Below are 18,976 nucleotides of genomic sequence, written 5' to 3' on the forward strand. Positions count from 1 at the left end.
AACCCACAATCAAGAAACCAACGTTATGATAAGAGAGATTTTGTTGCTAGGAAGCACGGTAAAGAAAGAGAACCATGGGTTCAGAAACCCATGCTCTTTCCTCCTAAACCATCCAAGTCAAAGGATGATGAGGATTTTGAGCGCTTTGCTGAAATGATTAGACCTATTTTCTTATGTATGCGCTTAACTGATATGCTTAAAGTAAATCCATATGCTAAATAAATGAAGGATATCATCACAAATAAAAGAAAGATACCGGAAGCTGAAATTTCCACCATGCTTGCCAATTACACTTTTAAGGGTGGAATACCAAAGAAACTTGGAGATCCGGGTGTTCCAACTATACCATGCTCCATTAAAAGAAATTATGTTAGAACTGCTTTATGTGATCTTGGAGCCGGTGTTAGTGTTATGCCTCTCTCTTTATATCGTAGACTTGAATTGAATAAGTTGACACCTACTGAAATATCTTTGCAAATGGCTGATAAATCAACTGCTATACCTGTCGGTATTTGTGAGGATGTGCCTGTTGTGGTTGCAAATGTCACTATCTTAACGGACTTTGTTATTCTTGATATTCCTGAGGACAATAGTAAGTCTATTATCCTTGGTAGACCTTTTCTTAGTACTGCAGGGGTTGTTATTTATTGCAACAAAGGCAATGTCACTTTTCATGTTAATGGCAATGAGCATACGATACACTTTCCGAGGAAACAATCTCAAGTTCATAGCATCAACACTATTGAAAAAGTTCCAACTATTATTTTTGGAGGTTTTGAATTTCCTCTCCCTACTGTCAAGAAAAAGTATGATATTCTTATTGTTGGGGATTTTCATATCCCCGTTGAGGTAACTTAGTGTTGTTCGAAATTTCTCCGGTTCCGTGTTATTCGGAATGAGTTTGTTAACAAGACTTGATCAACCTTGTTAGCGGGTTCATTTTGATGATCACGAGATGGATGAAACTAGAAAGCACAACCCTCTATACCCTATTTTTACTTTCTGTTAATTAGAAGAAATAAAGCAAAAATAATATTATCTGTCTGTTTTCTGATTTATCCGTGCAATAAAAAATAGTCCGAAAATAAAAGTGCTCCAAATGCCCTGCAAATTTATTATGATTTTTTCTGGAATATTTGAGGATTTTAGGCACTAAAAACACTTCAAAAGGGGCAAGCACCAGGCCACGAGAGAGGAGGGCGCGCCCCCTAGCTCGTGGGCCCCTGGTGGCTCCCCTCCACTTATGCCAGCACCCACACACTCCATCTTCTATCCAAAAAAATCTCCATCCAGCTCAAGCACGAGTTCTACCTCGTTTTGCTGCGATTTTCGATCTCTTAGCTCAAAGCTCCATTCACAAAACTGCTTTGGGAGATTGTTGCTTGGTATGTGACTCCTCCATTGGTCCAATTAGTATTTATTCTAGTTCTTTATTCATTGCAAATCCTTATCTTGGTGACCCTGTTCTTGAGCTTGCATGTTAAATTTTTGAGGTCCCAAGTAATTCTAATGCATGATATAGGCTCTAGGCACTTGTAGGAGTACTTGCTATCAATCTTGTTTAGTTTTATGCACTTTTATTTTGAAGTTACTAAAATTTCAAAAAAATTCAGAAAAAGAAATATGCTTAGGAGAATGTATCAAGGTGGTTCCTCGGCAAAGAAAGGGCCAAGGCTTGCTATACGTGAGCAAGACGTTGAATTGCCGAGGAATGCATGCGTACGAGCCTGTGAGTGGCCGTCCGATGATTTTATGATTGAAGCAGGCTTCAAGGAGGAATTTGACGCGTATGTGCGTAATGCTGAGCTGGAGAACTTCTTACAAGGCAAGAGGAAGATATGTTGTCACCAGGGAAGGATCCACTGAATATGAGAGGGGAATGGAGCCAGCTCGCCAACACGCTGCTGCCCAGGAGGCTGTTGCCTCTGCATCTCAGTACAATCCCAGTTTCACTTATGGATATCAGCCAGGCGGTCCTTGGTATTAAACCAACTTAGGCCAAAAGCCTCAGCTTGGGGGGGTACGTATTTCTCACCGACTCTACATTCATGTTCACACACTAGTCATCGGTGCTCATACTCTTTCATTGTATTATCTATGCTAGTTTAAATTTCTTTTTCTAGTTTTCTTCTTGTGTGTTTGATAAACCTTGAGAAAAACCAAAAAAATAGTTAGTTTAATTTCCTTGCTTGTAGTAGAAATTAAAATGAAAACCCAAAAAGATTTCTAGTTCTTCTTTTACTTGTTGGGAGCTTTCCCGTGTAAATAGTTTTATTTTCTTTTCTTTCCTTTGGTGGTCGAGAAGACCATATTGGAAATGCTTAGTGGCTCTTATATGCATGATTGATTATTTATATTTAAAGCCCATATTATTTGTCTTCTCTCTTGAGTTGAATGCTTGCAGATTTCAGCTTAGTCCAATGCACGTACACTCTTATTATTATACACATCGTTCGCTCGTGCGAGTGAAAGGCAATAATGACGATATATGATGGACTTATTGGGATAAGAAAAGCTGGTATGAACTCGACCTCTCTTGTTTTTGTAAATATGATGATTCATCGTTCCTAAGTCAGCTATTATGAAGTAAACATATTTGCAATGACATTTAGAGATTATAGTTACTTGTGCCATGCTTGATTAGCTATGAGTTATAATGGTTTACCTTGCGTGCCAATATGCTATTAGAATGATTATGATGTGGTATGATGGGATGGTATCCTCCTTTAAATGAATTGAGTGACTCGACTTGGCACATGTTTATGCATGTAGTTGAATCAAATCAACGCAGCCTTCATGATATTTATGTTCATGGTGGATTATATCCTACTCATGCTTGTACTTGGTGTGAATTAATTTTAATGCATGCTTACAACTGTTGTCGCTCTCTCAGTTGGTCGCTTCCCAGTCTTTTGCTAGCCTTCACCTGTACTAAGCGGGAATACTGCTTGTGCATCCAAACTCCTTAAACCCCAAAAGTTGTTCCATATGAGTCCACTATACCTTCCTATATGCAGTATCTACCTGCCGCTCCAAGTAAATTTGTATGTGCCAAACTCCAAACCTTTAAATGAAATTCTGTTTTGTATGCTCGAGCAGCTCATGTAACAACTAGGGCTGCCTATATCTTCCATGCTAGATGGGTTATTCTCAGAGGAGTGGACTCCGCTCCTCATTTACGAGAAAGGGCCGGTAACCGGGATGCCCAGTCCCATGATCCAAAAAGATCAAAGCAAATCAAAATAATTAAACAAAACTTCCCAAGGGCTGTTGTATGTTGGAGGCACTCGTTGTTTTGAGCAAGCCATGGATTGATGCTTGTTGGTGGTTGGGGGAGTATAAACCTTTACCATTCTGTTTGGGAACTGCCTATAATGCATTTAGTGTGGAAGATACAACCATCTCATAGGTGTTGCGTTGACAGCAAAAGTATGCCGCTCAAAATGTTATTCAATTTTTATTTTAAAATCGAGCTCTGGCACCTCTACAAATCCCTGCTTCCCTCTACGAAGGGCCTATCTATTTACTTTTATGTTGAGTCATCACCCTTCTTACTAAAAGCACCCGCTGGAGAGCACACTGTCATTTGCATTCATTATTATTGATTTATATTGGGTATGACTTGACTGGATCTCTTTTACCACGAATTACAATGTTTAGTCAGTCCTTGATCTTTAAAGGTGCTCTGCATTTATGTTTTGCGGTCTCGGAAAGGGCTAGCGAGATACCATTTTGTTATATCATGTTATGATTATTTTGAGAAAGTGTTGTCATCCGAGTTTTATTATTATGGCTCGCTAGCTGATTATGCTATTGATATGAGTAATTGTGAGACCTTTGTGTTATTGTGAGTATGGTTAGTTCGTAATATTTGCTGAAACTTGAATGCTGGCTTTTCATGTTTACAACAACAAGAGCAAACAGAGTTTGTAAAAGTTTTTCTTTTTCACTTTCAGTTTATCAACTGAATTGCTTGAGGACAATCAAAGGTTTAAGCTTGGGGGAGTTGATACGTCTCCAACGTATCTACTTTCCAAACATTTTTGCCCTTGTTTTGGACTCTAACTTGCATGATTTGAATGAAACTAACCCGGACTGACGTTGTTTTCAGCAGAACTACCATGATGTTGTTTTATGTGTAGAAAAGAAAAGTTCTCGGAATGACCTGCAATTCCACGGAGGGACTTTTCAGAATTAATAAGAATTTTTGGCAAAAGAATCAGGGCCGGGGGCCCAAGGCCTGTCCACGAGACAGGGGGCGCCCCCCCTAGGGCGCGCCCCCTATCTCATGGGCCCCCCAGACCTCCTCCGACCTCAACTCCAACTCCATATATACCGTCTCGCGGAGAAAAAAATCAGAGAGAAAGTTTCATCGCCGACCTCAACCTGGAAGCCAAGTCCGAGCGTGCCTTGGGCCCGGGGGCTATTGTCGGCGTCCTGGATATGGGGGTATCCAGCCCTGCTTGCCTGCGCCCACCACGTGGCTCCATCGACGGCCTGGTATGGCCCGGCTTCAGCATCAACAGCTCAAGATCCTCGCAAGGGGCCAAGCCTCGTGAGGCGGACGACGCCAAGACCCCCGAGGGGATCGGCCTCCTCAGGTTGGCTCCCGAGGGGCGGAGAGTTCTATGCAAGGTTTACCTCACGAGACTCAGCTGACGTGAGCCGTGACGACCAAGGTCAGCCGGGCGCCAGGCGGGCGCAGAGCGCAGGTTTCCTCTTCGGTGCAAAGGAGGCAAGGCACAGGCGTAGAGTCCCGAGGAATCAGCCAAAGGTTTTCATTCTGATGCAACAAGACCAAAACCGCAAGGACGGCAGGACGGAGGTCATCGACGAGCCCACCGCAGCGTCACGATCAGAGGCTTTTCGCAGGCGAAAACTACTTTTGTCAAGATAAGTTGTACTATTTGTCCCCTTTCAAATCCGGCCATTATGGGATCCCTTCTCGCCAATATTTGGGAAGAGGACCAAGCCCACTATAAATAGGACTAGCCACCACCACAGGGGCATCTGAAGTAGATCTGATCCACATCCACACCAGCTCCCTCGAGGTTAAGAACACCTCACCTCCTACGGCCAGTTCATCCATTGTATTAGTTCGTCCTCAGCCTACAAGGCAGTCCACCACACCACACTGGATTAGGGTGTTACACTACAATGGTGGCTCAAACCAGTATAAACTGTTGTGTCTCTTTGTCTCTTTGAGCTTGACGCGCTAGGCTTAGGAGGATCTTGAGTAGGCAGGCTAGGTAGGTTGATATCTCCGCACGCACCCCAGAGTTCAAACCTCTCAAGGGTTTGCGGAACCCGTAATCCGACATCTTGGTCTTTTTCTTCTTCTTGCTCGGATTGGGATCGGATGTTGTCCCAATTTCAAATGCTTCAAGCTTTGACCAATTGGGATCAGATTGGGGGCAAGGATGGAGGACAACGAGGGTCCGGGTGCGGGAAAGGTTGGAGGGCGGCGGGAGGAGGACGAAGGGTTTGATGGATTTGGCGCAATTTGGGGTGGGTCGGGTTGTCGGGTCCGACGTGACGGACGCGTCCGGACGCCCCATATCCATCCTCGGTCTGCCCGGACGTTTGAGACCCGTTTAAGAAGCCCGTTCAGGTCGAAAAAACGTGATCGAACAATGATCCAGCAGTCCGTCCGAACATATGAGACGGATTTGAGGTGCTCGGCTGTAGATGCCCGGAACTACCGTAAATATGCGGGCCGGCGGCGAAAAGCGCATCTGCTAGTTGTTCCGCCGGTAATCCAAGAAACACGACATGTTTCGATCTAGAAGCGGTAGAACTGCACGTATCACTCGCATGCGAGCAGAGACCAAATTAAGTAGAGCAGTAAAGACGCACCAATTTGCGACTGTGCGTGCCGGCAGATACAACAAACATGCTCTCGCACGCACTCCAACCGCAAAGCCCAATAGCCGCGAGAGCAAAAACTCAAACCAAACTCCACATTTTCGGAGGAGGCGAGCCAAAAGGACACACAGCAGCCACAACCCAATTCCTATTTTTTTCCTGGCCGCCGCCGCCGCAGCTTTTGTTTGATTTATATAGTCCACACACGGGGCAGCGCCGAGCAGAGCTCCTCCTCCATCCTCCTCTGCATCTCCGCCCTCGGCCACAGGAAACAGCGGCAGGCAGGAAGACACGCACGCACGCACGCACCCATGGCTGCGGACAGCAAGCTGCAGAGCCCGCTGCTGCCGCCGCCGGCCGGTAGCGAGGGCGGCGGCGACGACGAGGGGCACGGGGCGGCCAGCAAGCGGCTGGAGAGCATCCTGAGTGACGAGTCGGTGCCGTGGGCGCGGCGGATGTGCGCGGCGACGGCGGTGGAGATGCGGATGCTGGTGCGGCTGGCGGCGCCGGCCGTGCTGGTGTACATGATCAACTACCTCATGTCCATGTCCACGCAGATCTTCTCCGGCCACCTCGGCACGCTGGAGCTCGCCGCCGCCTCCCTCGGCAACACCGGCATCCAGGTCTTCGCCTACGGCCTCATGGTACGACCCACGCCCCTTCCTCCTAATACAAGTCCTAGATTAATCATGCACTATTACGCACGGGATTACGCAATCCTCGATGGATTACGCACACGATCGTGCAATCCCCGCCAAGAGACCCGGCAGTGTGATGCGATTTCTCCCCTTTCGTAGAGAAAAAAGAGAGTGCAATTTGTACGGCGTATCATGTCATGTCACATCCGGAGTTCCTTTTCTCTTTTGAAAACATGTCGCGTCGTCACCCTACCTCGTGCCTTCGTACCAATTATTCAATCATCGGTTCCAGCTCGTGTAATTTAAGCTCTCAGATCTCAAAGCCTCTGTGAATTGTCCTCACCGACGTGATAGATAGATAGATACATGACGGCTGATTATGGACTTGTGGAAGGGCGGTAGGTAAGCGAGACACGTAGTCGCCCTCGCTCTAGAATCTACTACTAGATCATCCAACCCAACGGAGCGCACGTGGGAGTGAATGAGGATGCCGCTGCTACCGGTGCATGCTGTGCGCCCTCAATAGGACAGTGCCGACTCAGCCTACTGTATTTATACGTAGTAGCTATTTTGGTGGGCTGCGGAATGAATACAAATAATAATCAAACATGGAGGTTTTTTTTTGGACCTATCAAACATGGAGTTTGAATTGCATTCGAGAATGCGTTCCATACACTTAGCTAAATTTGCATATGATAATGATGCTTCTTGTAGTTGGGTCGATGAACCCCCAGATTTTCTTGTAAACACTCCAGTGAACGGTGTAACTGTTTTATACCAAATCAATAAAGCTAGGCATGATGGCATTCCCTAAAAAAGTTTCTGATTCAGATGCTCTTATTTTTCAGACGTGCTCTCATTTGATTTCAAGTGCTCTTATTTTCCAAAATCAAAATGAACTTCAGGTGCATTTTCCGAAATCGCCGCAAACTGAAACGCCACAGAATATTCACCGGAATTTAACAAAATGAGCTTCAGGTGCATTTTACTTCCTCATATATTCAGAGGAGTGCCACAATCGATGCCTGACCGGCAGCCGCCAGCGTTTGCAGCGCAACCCGGCCGCCGATGAAGTTAAGTGGCCTTGTTTTGTTTGTGTGCTTATTATTGACTACTCCTGAAGGATAGGCTCGGTCCTTCCAGACTGCAGCGTTGGCTTTGCTCCTTTGGACCTTTGGTGCAGCAGGGATGCGATTTCTCCGGCGCATCATGTCATGTCGCATCAGGAGCTCCTTTTTCTCTTTCGAAACAAAAAGTCACGTCAGGAGCTCGTGTCTTCCTACTGCCAATTATTTCGATCCTCCATTCTAGCCTGTGAGTAGTCTCACCTACTTCACGACTGGTTATGGACGCCGGGAGTAGTTCTCACTTCTCACCTATAGAATCTGAGTGGGTAGATCCAACCCAACACACGTGGGAGACATTGCTACCGGCGCACCCTCAATGCTATCGCCCTACACGACTGTTCTGACATTCAAACGCTATCTTTTTCTTATATTTTTTTTTTTGCGGGGAGGACAGTGTCTGTCCTCAGCCTACTGTACTCGTAACTAATTTGGTGGGACCTGTAATTGAAAACAATAATTGAACTTTCTAGTTCCAACCTTTCTTTTTCAAATGTTCATTTTAGTTTTTTTTCATTAGCCCCATTCCAGTTAATGTTGGAGGGACCATTCATATGAATTTATAAATGTTTGAACTGTATTTTGGAAGACATTTCATATAGCTTCAGATGCTATTCAAACGCGCTTACTTCCACACATGTGTCCTTCTTTTATTTTCAATGTTGTTTCAGAAACGAGTTCATTGCACTTGACATGTTTTCGATTTATTTCGGTCTAGCCACAAAATTAACTTCAGGTGCATTTTTCTGAAAACACATTCCAGAACTAGTCAAGATGCACGTCGGATCAATTACACAACATTTTCCTAAATTTCAGAAGATCCTCGTATATTCAGACCAAGTGCCACAGTCTAAAATTCAGGAATTTCATACTATACATCATGAAAACATGCCGCAAACAAAAGATACATTTCAGAAAAGTGCCACAAGCTGAAGTATCACTTTTTTTACGGATATTTTTTTCAAATGCATTCCAAGTTCAAAGATACACTTCAGATCTATACACGACCATTTCCCATTTTTAAAAAAGTTGCACATGTATTTACAAAAAGGCAACAAAAACTAAAGCAATTTCAAATACAAATTTGAAATTTGAATGCAATTTTGCACTGGATTTCTATCATATTTCTTTCCCAGTGCATAATTGCCGATATATTGTACTTGCATTTGTCAATTATTTCATCCCTATTTGTCAATTCGAGGTTCATTTATATCTGCATTATATAATTATTTCATTCAGGTTTCACAGTTTCAAATACACTCCACATCAGTTTCACAAAAATCAGAAGCATTTTGAAATTACAAAACTAGAATTGTAATTAACCAACTCTGCAACGCTTTGCAGCTTGGCATGGGGAGTGCGGTGGAGACTCTATGTGGGCAGGCGTACGGCGCGAACAAGTTCGACATGCTGGGCATCTACATGCAACGTTCCACTGTCCTGCTCATGGCCACCGGCATCCCGCTCGCCGTCCTCTACGCGTTCTCCCGCCCCATCCTCATCCTCCTCGGCGAGTCCCCCGAGATAGCCAGCGCCGCGGCCATCTTCGTCTACGGCCTCATCCCGCAGATCTTTGCCTACGCCGCCAACTTCCCCATCCAGAAGTTCATGCAGGCGCAGAGCATCATGGCGCCCAGCGCCTACATCTCAACGGCCACGCTCGCCGTCCACCTCGTCCTCAGCTACCTCGTCGTCTACAAGTTTGGGCTGGGGCTTCTGGGCGCCTCGCTCATGCTCAGCATCAGCTGGTGGATTATCGTCATTGGGCAGTTTGTATACATCGTCACCAGCAGCCGGTGCCGCCTCACTTGGACTGGATTCTCCCTCCAGGCGTTCTCCGGCTTGCCTGAGTTTTTCAAGCTGTCCCTTGCCTCCGCTATCATGCTCTGCCTCGAGACTTGGTACTTCCAGATACTGGTGCTCATTGCTGGCCTCCTCAAGGACCCCGAAATGGCTCTCGCATCGCTCTCTGTCTGGTAACTGGTTTTTATTTGAACTTGTCTTTGATTGCCTGTCTGCCCAGATGATGATGCAACTAATCATTCTGTTGTGTTTATGTGTGCTTGCAGCATGACCATTTCAGGATGGGTGTTCATGATCTCAGTTGGATTCAATGCAGCAGCTAGGTAAAGTTGTTAACCGCTTGCAAAGTTTTCACTAGCTTTAACTGCACCAGGTAAAATGAACTGGATTCTTACATGCATGTTTTGCAACACAGCGTGAGGGTGAGCAATGAGCTTGGAGCCGGCAACCCCAAGTCAGCGGCGTTCTCGGTGGTGGTGGTGACGGTGCTGTCGTTCATCTTGGCGGCGATAATCTCGATAGTCATCCTGTTCTTCCGTGACTACATCAGTTACATTTACACGGGGGGCGACGATGTGGCAGCGGCGGTGTCCAAGCTGACGCCTCTCCTGGCGATCACCCTCATCCTCAACGGCATCCAGCCAGTATTATCAGGTAGTATATCAGAACACACAGAGAAGATAAATTTTTTCTGTTCAGTTTTGGGGCTCTCAGCTTTAGACAGAAGCAACCAAAGCATTAAATTCTTTTGGATGCACACTGATGTGGATGTTATGAGCAGGGGTGGCCGTGGGGTGTGGGTGGCAAGCGTTCGTCGCCTACGTCAACGTCGGCTGCTACTACGTCGTCGGCATCCCTCTTGGCTGCCTCCTCGGCTTCTACTTCGACCTTGGTGCGGCGGTAAGGCATCCGTGGATGGTTCTGGATAACCTACCTCACCCTGATCAATCATTCATATCACTTTCTTGACATATAACAGTGGGTGACACAAAATGCAGGGCATATGGAGCGGCATGATTGGAGGCACCTTTATGCAGACCGTGATCCTGGTGTGGGTTACCGTGAGGACCGACTGGAACAAAGAGGTACGCACATGAGATTCCCTCGACCGTCCGTAATAGACATTAGGATCTGCAAGACTGCAATGGATTTCTCTAAACTCTAGCTATGCGAGACCGTGATATTCCAACGGATACATATTCTGAACCAACATTAATACAAATTTACTCCCCCCATCCCACAAATATGAGATTGTTTTTCAAGCTTACATAACTTGAAAAACTGTCTTATATTATGGGACAGAGGGAGTAGTTAACAAGCCACACATTGCAGAGTTGAACACCCCAAAAAGACCACCAATACGCCATACTCACATTACAAGATTAGCAGGTGGATGGTGACCTGGTGATTATCTACGAGAAACACACGAAGACTTACCTTCTGATCTGATTGCAGGTGGCCGAAGCGAGGAAAAGATTGAACAAGTGGGAAGGCAACAAGATGCCTCTATTAGCAGGCCAAGAATGAAACGGTGGATCCTGTATATGATCAACAGAAATGTGGTTCGTTCGCAAGTTGATCTCCCTAAAATGTGTAAAGTGCATTTGTTCATCGTGCAATTCACCATTGAAATTCCGTACTTCCGTTCTGCTATTCCGGCTTCGCAAGCACGGTAGCAGCGGCGATCTTGTCATGTTACTACTAGCTAGTATAACGGGATTCTATGGCGATGATAGATTAGTGTGGGTGGATGAGATCACTTTTTGTGTGAGATATCAATATTGTTGGACAGCGGTCAATAAAAGTTCATCCTTTGGTCTTCAAATTCTTCTATCTCTGAAACTCTGGACCCAACTGGTAATCTCTTTTCATCATTGTCTTGCGACTTCTCACCACCGTCATGCGATCTTCAACACTGAATCCCATGTTGACAAGCTTCTTATTTCCTACCAAATTGCGGACATACTTCTTTTTTGAAACAAATTGAGGACATACTTCGTTAACGTGGTTACCATGCTCTTGAACTTCGCTAACCACCCATGCAAGTGTTGCATGATAGTACTTGTATCTTTTGACAACACTAGCAATGTGACCGTGCGTTGCAACGGATCCAATGTAGAATAATACATATTCACAAATTTGAAAGAAAAAAATGTCTAGTTTTGATATACATATATACTAAAAATATTTTATGTTTCACCCAAAATATATTTCTTCGGCTGTTTTGATGAGGTAAGAGGAAATGTGCTTGGTTTCAAGATACTAAGGGGTTTTCTATAAATTGGAGCGGAGAAGTGAGATATTGTTGCAAAAAGGCCATAACTTATAGCACAGTCGTTAGATGCAGATCTAATGGTCAGAATTGACGGATTGCAGACACCATCATCACCAACTGAGTTTTTTCTATAAGAGTAGAGATTTGCTACTTGTTGGCAACACTTCAATACCTACTCTTTGACTTTGTTAAATATAAATTGCATTGCCAAACACATCCAAATTATTACATGGAAACCACACACTATTCGGGCGGTAAGTGGTAATCGCTTGCTAGTTGCAATAAAACAGATTTCAGCGTTTTTTCACCTAGAACTTCTCGAGTGTCATTTTTTTCTTGCGTGAAATCTTCCAATCTATTCATCTTCAACCATGGCACTGCAACGAATACCAAAATAATAAAAATTACATCCAGATTCGTTGACCACCTAGCGACGACTACAAGCACTGAAGCGAGCCAAAGAAGCGCCGCCGTCATCGCCCCTCCATCGTCGGAGTCGGGCACAACTTATTGTAGTAGACAGTCGGAAAGTCATCGTGCTAAGACCTCATAGGACGAGCGCACCAGAATAGCAACCGTGCAAATGAAGAATAACGTAGATCGAAAGGATCAAACCCGAAGACACACGAACGTAGACGAACGCCAACGAGATCCGAGCAAATCCATCAAAGATAGATTCACCGAAGACACACCTCCACACGCCCACCAATGATGCTAGACACACCACTGAAACGGGGGCTAGGCGGGGAGACCTTTATTCCATCTTCAGAAAGCCGCCGCCGTTTCGCCTTCTGAGCAGAACACAAACCCTAACGAAACTGAAAGGAGCGACTAAAAATGAAGCCCCCCGCCGGCCCTTGGCAGGATCCACCGCGCCTCCATGGCCCTAGGGCCACTGGAGACGAGGCGGACCTGCGTCGGAGCCGGCAAGAGACAGAAACCCTAGCTGATTTTTTTTAGCAGGAGGAAGAGGCCCCTCGAGCGTTATTCACCATGAAAATTTGCACCCTCCTAGCACACTCAAGCATCTTTGTTGACAGTTTTTTTCCTGCTATTTCTGTCGAATTTAATATTCATTAAATATTAGATGAGCCTGGGCTCGTCTTTGGATTATCGATATTGTCGTAGGCAATGCAATGATATCATCAAGATCTAGTTCGGTTAAATTGCTAAGAGGAGAGAAGAGCCATTGACACGGAGTTTCTACACTCGATCTCAGATGCATCTTCGTAAACAGTAAAAAAAAACAATAGTTTCAAATGCGAACACAGCTCACCGTGGGCCATAACTCTTGAGGCCCATTTTGGTTGAGTTCGTGACCCTTCTCAGTCCAGTCGAGTCCCAACTGCCAAAGGCCGAAACCCTCGACCAGTGCGGCGGCCACTGACCACCGGCCGCTTTCCCCTCCGCCTCCGGCATTCTCGTCTCCGGCGATTGCCTGCTCCCCGCCACCGCCCTCGGTAAGATTAACTCCTTCGCGCTCCTTCGCAGGCAACCCTACCTGAATCCGTCGTCAATTTGGCTCCCTCGCTTCGCTTGCTCACGACATCTATTTACCGCAGCGATGCTTTCCTCAGAGCTGCGCCCCGCCGCCTCCAGCTCCGGCGACCTGCCCGCGGACGCGCTGTACGAGGTCCTCCTCCTCCTCCCGGCCAAGGAGCTCTGCCGCCTCCGCGCCGTCTGCCCCGGCTGGCGCGCCCTCACCTCCGACCCGCTCTTCGTCGCGGCGCACAAGTCCCGCCACCGTACTGCGCTCCCGCTCCTCGCCATGGGCTACTGCGACGGCAGTGGGGTCAATGGCGTTGCGATTTCGGATCTGTCGGGCAACGTCGTGAGGAGGATTCGAAGCACCGGGTATGAGGTTGTTAGGGTGAACATTGCGTCGGGTGATGCCATTGGCCGGTTCACAAGCAAGGACGATAGCATCTGTGTTGTGCGCACACGGCTAGACCTTGTCTGTTTCACCTGGAATTTCTTCTCTGGGTCCTTCTGGGTGCTGAACCCAGCCACTGGAGCTACCATCGACTTGCCAATGGGCTTCTCTGAGGAAATTGCGCATGAGCTAGAGGTGAAGCCAATGAAGGAATATAGGTGCAGACGTGAGTCGTTTGCTTTTGGGCAGGTCTCCTCTAGCAGGGAGTATAAGGCGCTCCGCATCTCTAGAGTTGATGACCGGAAGGTATGTGAGGTTATCACCTTTGATGACACCAACCATGGAAGCTGGAGGAGAAAGCAGGACCCTCCGTCCCATATCTGTACCAGTCACAGGATGAGAAGTGCGGTCGTCGATGGGGTGGTGTACTTCCTGATGGAATTTTGCTACTCTAATTATGAAACTGGAGTTATTACCATTGAACCTGGTAGCGTAGCTTCTTTCAACCTCGACACAGAGGAGTGGATGGGTGTTCTACGTGGTCCAGAACAGCTGGAGAGGTTTTTGCAAGACAACGGGGGATACACTTACTCAGGACTTGAACACGAGTTATCATTGGCTGAGTTGAACGGCTGCTTAGTTGTGGCTCATAATATTTATGACATATCTATGGACTTGTGGTTTTTGACAGATTTTGAGAAAGGTATTTGGGTCAAGAAATACAGCTTGCCTTCACATGTTGCTAGGCTTTTTTGGTATCCTTTTCTCATGTTACATGATGGGAGAATTTTCTTCAGTGGGATGGATTGTCTGGAAGGTATATTAAGTGATGGAGAGAAAGGAGAGGGATTTCTGCAATGTTATGATCCAAGGAATGGCACATGTACTGATGAACTAAAACTGAGAGATCCCCGATCAATCGGCATTTACACAGGAAGCCTGCTGAGTTTATAGAGTAGCTGTTGCTAATGAGGTGAATAATTCATCGTACTGTCTGTTTTCCTTATGTTGTAATGTGAACAATTAGTGAGACAGTGGACTGATGCATGCATTGATGAAAAAGTACTTTTGTGCCTTCCAATTAAAGTATATTATCGTAATCTTTGATAACATTTTGCATGAGAAGATTTGCAGTTTTTGGTTCGTTCCATTTTGTATGGCAATTTCAGGAGTTTGGTCAATAAGTTGCTACTATATGCTATAGTCAGTTCGTAATAAACAAGCTTTGGGAGTCTTTCAAAATATAATACACTGCTCCTAGTGCAACATATGAGTACATGAATGCATAATTTGTTCCTTTCTTCAAACAGATAAGGATTTGCTAGGTAAACAGTAACATGTTCCCTGAAAGTGATCTTCAGATAAGGATTTGCTAGTATGAAGCCAACTCTGAAGATCAATGCTCATAAAGAGTGTGCTTACTGTACTCTGTTTTACCTTTTTCTGCGCTGGGAGCTAGTTGGATACTTGGATTTTGCTGATCTTGGTCTTGTGACTGGTCTTTTGAGTGTGTTTGGTCTTCCAGTTTTATACTCCCTCCGTTCGGAATTACTTGTCTCGGAAATGGATGTAGATACATCCATTTTCGCGACAAGTAATTCCGAATGGAGGGAGTATGCTTGCATCTGCATTTATGTGGATGCCTTTTAGAACATGGTATGTCTTTTCTGGATGAACTAGGAAACATATATTCAGTAACGAAGAAACGTGGTAAATTCATAGAACAAGTGAGTTGTTTTTGGTATACTAGTAAGTAGTAACCATGCACGTATAAGGCTTCTCACATGAAATTTGTCTTTAACATCCAAAGGATTTCATGCCTAGTACCTCCCTTCGTCCGAAATTACTTGTCGAGCGACAGGTAATTTCGGACCGAGGTAGTATAATTCTTTCAGTGAAGAAATAAAATTGTTGACTCCAATGAAGCTTTTAGTACCTAAAATCATCAATCAACTTCTAAAATACTTGCTTTAGAACATGTATATGCGCTTATGTGGATGGCTCATAGAACATGCTCTCTATCTTATATTTTTTGGATGAAACTCGGAACATATATTCAGTACTGAAGAAACTTGGAAAATTTCTAAGAGCCAGTTTGCTTTTGGTTAACGCGGTTCAGTCAAGCATCATGCTGCTGAACTTGGATGTCGTCGAAGCACCGGTTGCACCTCTGATCCATTTGCATCCATCCAGCAAGCTCTGCTGTAAGATTCTTTTCACTCTGGTAACGGTCTGAAGTTGAGATGTATCGGTCAGTTTGGACGGTGTCCTGGGCAAAAATTGGTGTCTGAATGTAGCCTGAAAATGCAGTGATTTTTGCCTGGCCAGGCACGGTGAAGATGTGGGTGTTTGCTTGCTGTCCTGGCCTGAGAAAATAAGTACTCTGCTTTTGGATTGTAATGGCACAGATTCCAACAGAAAAGGCTTTGTGACCATGTGATTAAAATAAAGAAAAATAAATTAGAAAGAGAAAAGAAGATGCCTGGTACCCAGGCGTCCGTTTTTGGCGCCTCGACCAGGGAGCAAACCAGGCGTGCTGCCTCATGCCTGAATCAGGAAGAAAACCAGGGCGCCTACCAAACAGACTCCAGGCACACTTCAGGCAAACATCCAGGCCAGGCTAGTGCTGCTGAGGACACAATCCAAACTGACCCGAAATTCAGGAGCTCACCAACTGTTGCAGTTTCAGGAGATCGTTACTCACCCTCTGAGCCTCCATCCACCTCCCGCCGTTGGCTGAGTGCTCTCCGGAGGGTAGCATCAGGTGGTTGGAGCTCACCGTCGACGACATCCTCGCCGAGTAGCTCGACAAGAGCGGTGCTATGACCAACGCCTCGGTTGCCTATCCCAACAGCCACCATGCGGTGACTCCTCCCTGACGCTCGGCGAAGCAGCCTCATCTGGCTGCCAACACAACATCTTCTCCCATGTCACGGCTGTCGTCGGCAGTGTCAGCCAACTTCCCCATGCTCCATGGCGGCATCCGGCAGCGACGAGGTCTCTTCCTCCTGCGCGGGCCAGTCATGTATACAGTCACCTGCCTAGTCAGCACAGTAAAAGACAATACCACCACAAATCATCTCCAAAACTATTTGGGTGGACATTTATCCGGTTTGCCACATTTGAGGGGCTTAGAGCATCTCTAGCAGACCCCTTAAACGCCTGACGAACTACGCTTTTCCTGCCAGATTTACGGGAGCCCAAAAATCTGGCCCGAGCAGATCCGGCAAAAATGGCCCGACTCGTAAAAAGTTTATGGGAGGCCCGTAAACCGTCCTCGCATCCGGTGTGTATGCCGGAGCCCGGGCGATTTAGTGTATCCCTCCCCTTTCTCCCATTTCCATCTCCGCCGCAAATTGTCAAACTCCTGCGACAAACTGATCCCCCTCTGGCGGGGTTTTCCCGCGGTTTGCCGAGACGACGACAGGGGCGGGGCGTCGTGGCGGTAGGGGTTTCAGCGAACGCGGGCTTCGGGTGCCGCGGTGTGTTCATCGCCCACAAGCGTAGGAACGACAACGAGGTAGGCGGCTCCACCCTTCGCCCTCCCGTGTCGGACGGTGATACGTCTTCGTCGTATCTACTTTTCCAAACACTTTTGCCCTTATTTTGGACTCTAACTTGCATGATTTGAATGGAACTAACCCGGACTGACGCTGTTTTCAGCAGAACTCTCATGGTGTTATTTTTGTGCAGAAATAAAAGTTTCGGAATGACCTGAAAATCCACGGAGCAACCTTTTGGAATTAATAAAAAATATTGGCGAAGTAATCAACGTAAGGGGCCCCACACCCTGTCCACGAGGGTGGGGGCGCGCCCTAGAGCCCCACACCCTGTCCACGAGGGTGGGGGCGCCCCCCTAGGGCGCGCCCCCTGCCTCGTGGGCCCCCTGGACCTCCACCGACCTCAACTCCAACTCCATATATTCACGTTCGAGGAGAAGAAAATCAGAGAGAAAGATTCACCACGTTTTACGATACCGAGCCACCGCCAAGCCCTAAACTCTTTCAGGAGGGTTGATCTGGAGTCCGTTCGGGGCTTCGGAGAGGGGTATTCGTCGCCGTCGTCATCATCAACCATCCTCCATCACCAATTTCATGATGCTCACCGCCGTGCGTGAGTAATTCCATCATAGGCTTGCTGGACGGTGATGGGTTGGATGAGATTTACCATGTAATCGAGTTAGTTTTGTTAGGGTTTGATCCCTAGTGTCCACTATGTTCTGAGTTTGATGTTGCTATGACTTTGCTATGCTTAATGCTTGTCACTAGGGCCTGAGTGCCATGATTTCAGATCTGAACCTATTATGTTTTCATGAATACATGTGAGTTCTTGATCCTATCTTGCAAGTCTATAGTCACCTACTATGTGTTATGATCGGGCAACCCCGAAGTGACAATAATCGGGACCACTCCCGGTGATGACCGTAGTTTGAGGAGTTCATGTATTCACTAAGTGTTAATTCTTTGGTCCGGTACTCTATTAAAAGGAGGCCTTAATATCCCTTAGTTTCAATAGGACCCCTCTGCCACGGGAGGGTAGGACCAAAGATGTCAAGCAAGTTCTTTTCCATAAGCACGTATGACTATATTCGGAATACATGCCTATATTACATTGATGAACTGGAGCTAGTTCTGTGTCATCCTATATTATAACTATTACATGAGAAATCGCATCCGACATAATTATCCATCAATGATCCAATGCCTACGAGCTTTTTACATATTGTTCTTTGCTTAGTTACTTTGTCGTTGCCACTGTTACAATTACTACAAAACTGCTACTATTACTTTTGCTACTGTTACCGTTACTTCCATACTACTTTGCTACTAAATACTTTGCTGCAGATACTAAGTTATCAAGGAGTGGTTGAATTGACAACTCAACTGCTAATACTTGAGAATATCCTTTGGCTCCCGTTGTGTAGAATTAATAAATTTGGGTTGAATACTCTATCCTCAAAAACTGTTGCGATCCCCTATACTTGTGGGTTATCAAGACTATTTTCTGGCGCTATTGCTGGGGAGCATAGCTCTATTCTTTGAGTCACTTGGGATTTATATCTGCTGGTCACTATGAGGAACTTGAAAGAGGAAACACTACTGGAAACAGATTCTTTGCCGTCCACCATGGCAGACGGCAAAGGCATAGATCCCGGATGGCAAACATCTTTGCCGTCCGCCAGCAGACGACAAACTGTTCGTCTAAACAGGTGCCAGCAAAGGCCTTCTTTGTCGTCAGCTTTTGCGAAACTAGTGGCAAACGATTGTGTCGTCCACCCCACTACCGTCTGAGGCCAGCAGACGACAAAGACTACAGACGGTAGTGGGGTGCCGTCAGAGCCGTTAGGGCGTTAACGACACTCTTTGTTGTCTGCCAGCAGACGGCAACGATTCAAAGG

The 18,976-nt window shown here is 46.1% G+C and overlaps 2 protein-coding genes across 2 annotated transcripts; both read left to right on the forward strand.

Annotated features, from left to right (window-relative positions):
* The first annotated feature begins 5,988 nt into the window (after window positions 1–5,988).
* On the forward strand, window positions 5,989–11,255 carry LOC123112858 (protein DETOXIFICATION 40). Its single transcript, XM_044533958.1, has 7 exons — window positions 5,989–6,509; window positions 8,972–9,603; window positions 9,697–9,753; window positions 9,846–10,084; window positions 10,212–10,330; window positions 10,429–10,515; window positions 10,886–11,255. The coding sequence occupies exons 1-7, from the start codon at window positions 6,177–6,179 to the stop codon at window positions 10,955–10,957; spliced, it is 1,539 nt and encodes a 512-aa protein (XP_044389893.1). The 5' UTR covers window positions 5,989–6,176; the 3' UTR covers window positions 10,958–11,255.
* A 1,769-nt stretch (window positions 11,256–13,024) lies between these two features.
* On the forward strand, window positions 13,025–14,711 carry LOC123116678 (F-box/kelch-repeat protein At3g23880). Its single transcript, XM_044537607.1, has 2 exons — window positions 13,025–13,165; window positions 13,268–14,711. Exon 2 carries the CDS (start codon window positions 13,270–13,272, stop codon window positions 14,530–14,532), a length of 1,263 nt encoding a protein of 420 aa, XP_044393542.1. The 5' UTR covers window positions 13,025–13,165; window positions 13,268–13,269; the 3' UTR covers window positions 14,533–14,711.
* The last annotated feature ends 4,265 nt before the right edge of the window (window positions 14,712–18,976 follow it).

Source organism: Triticum aestivum, chromosome 5B, assembly GCF_018294505.1.
Source record: "Triticum aestivum cultivar Chinese Spring chromosome 5B, IWGSC CS RefSeq v2.1, whole genome shotgun sequence".
In the NCBI taxonomy this organism is placed as follows: domain Eukaryota; kingdom Viridiplantae; phylum Streptophyta; class Magnoliopsida; order Poales; family Poaceae; genus Triticum; species Triticum aestivum.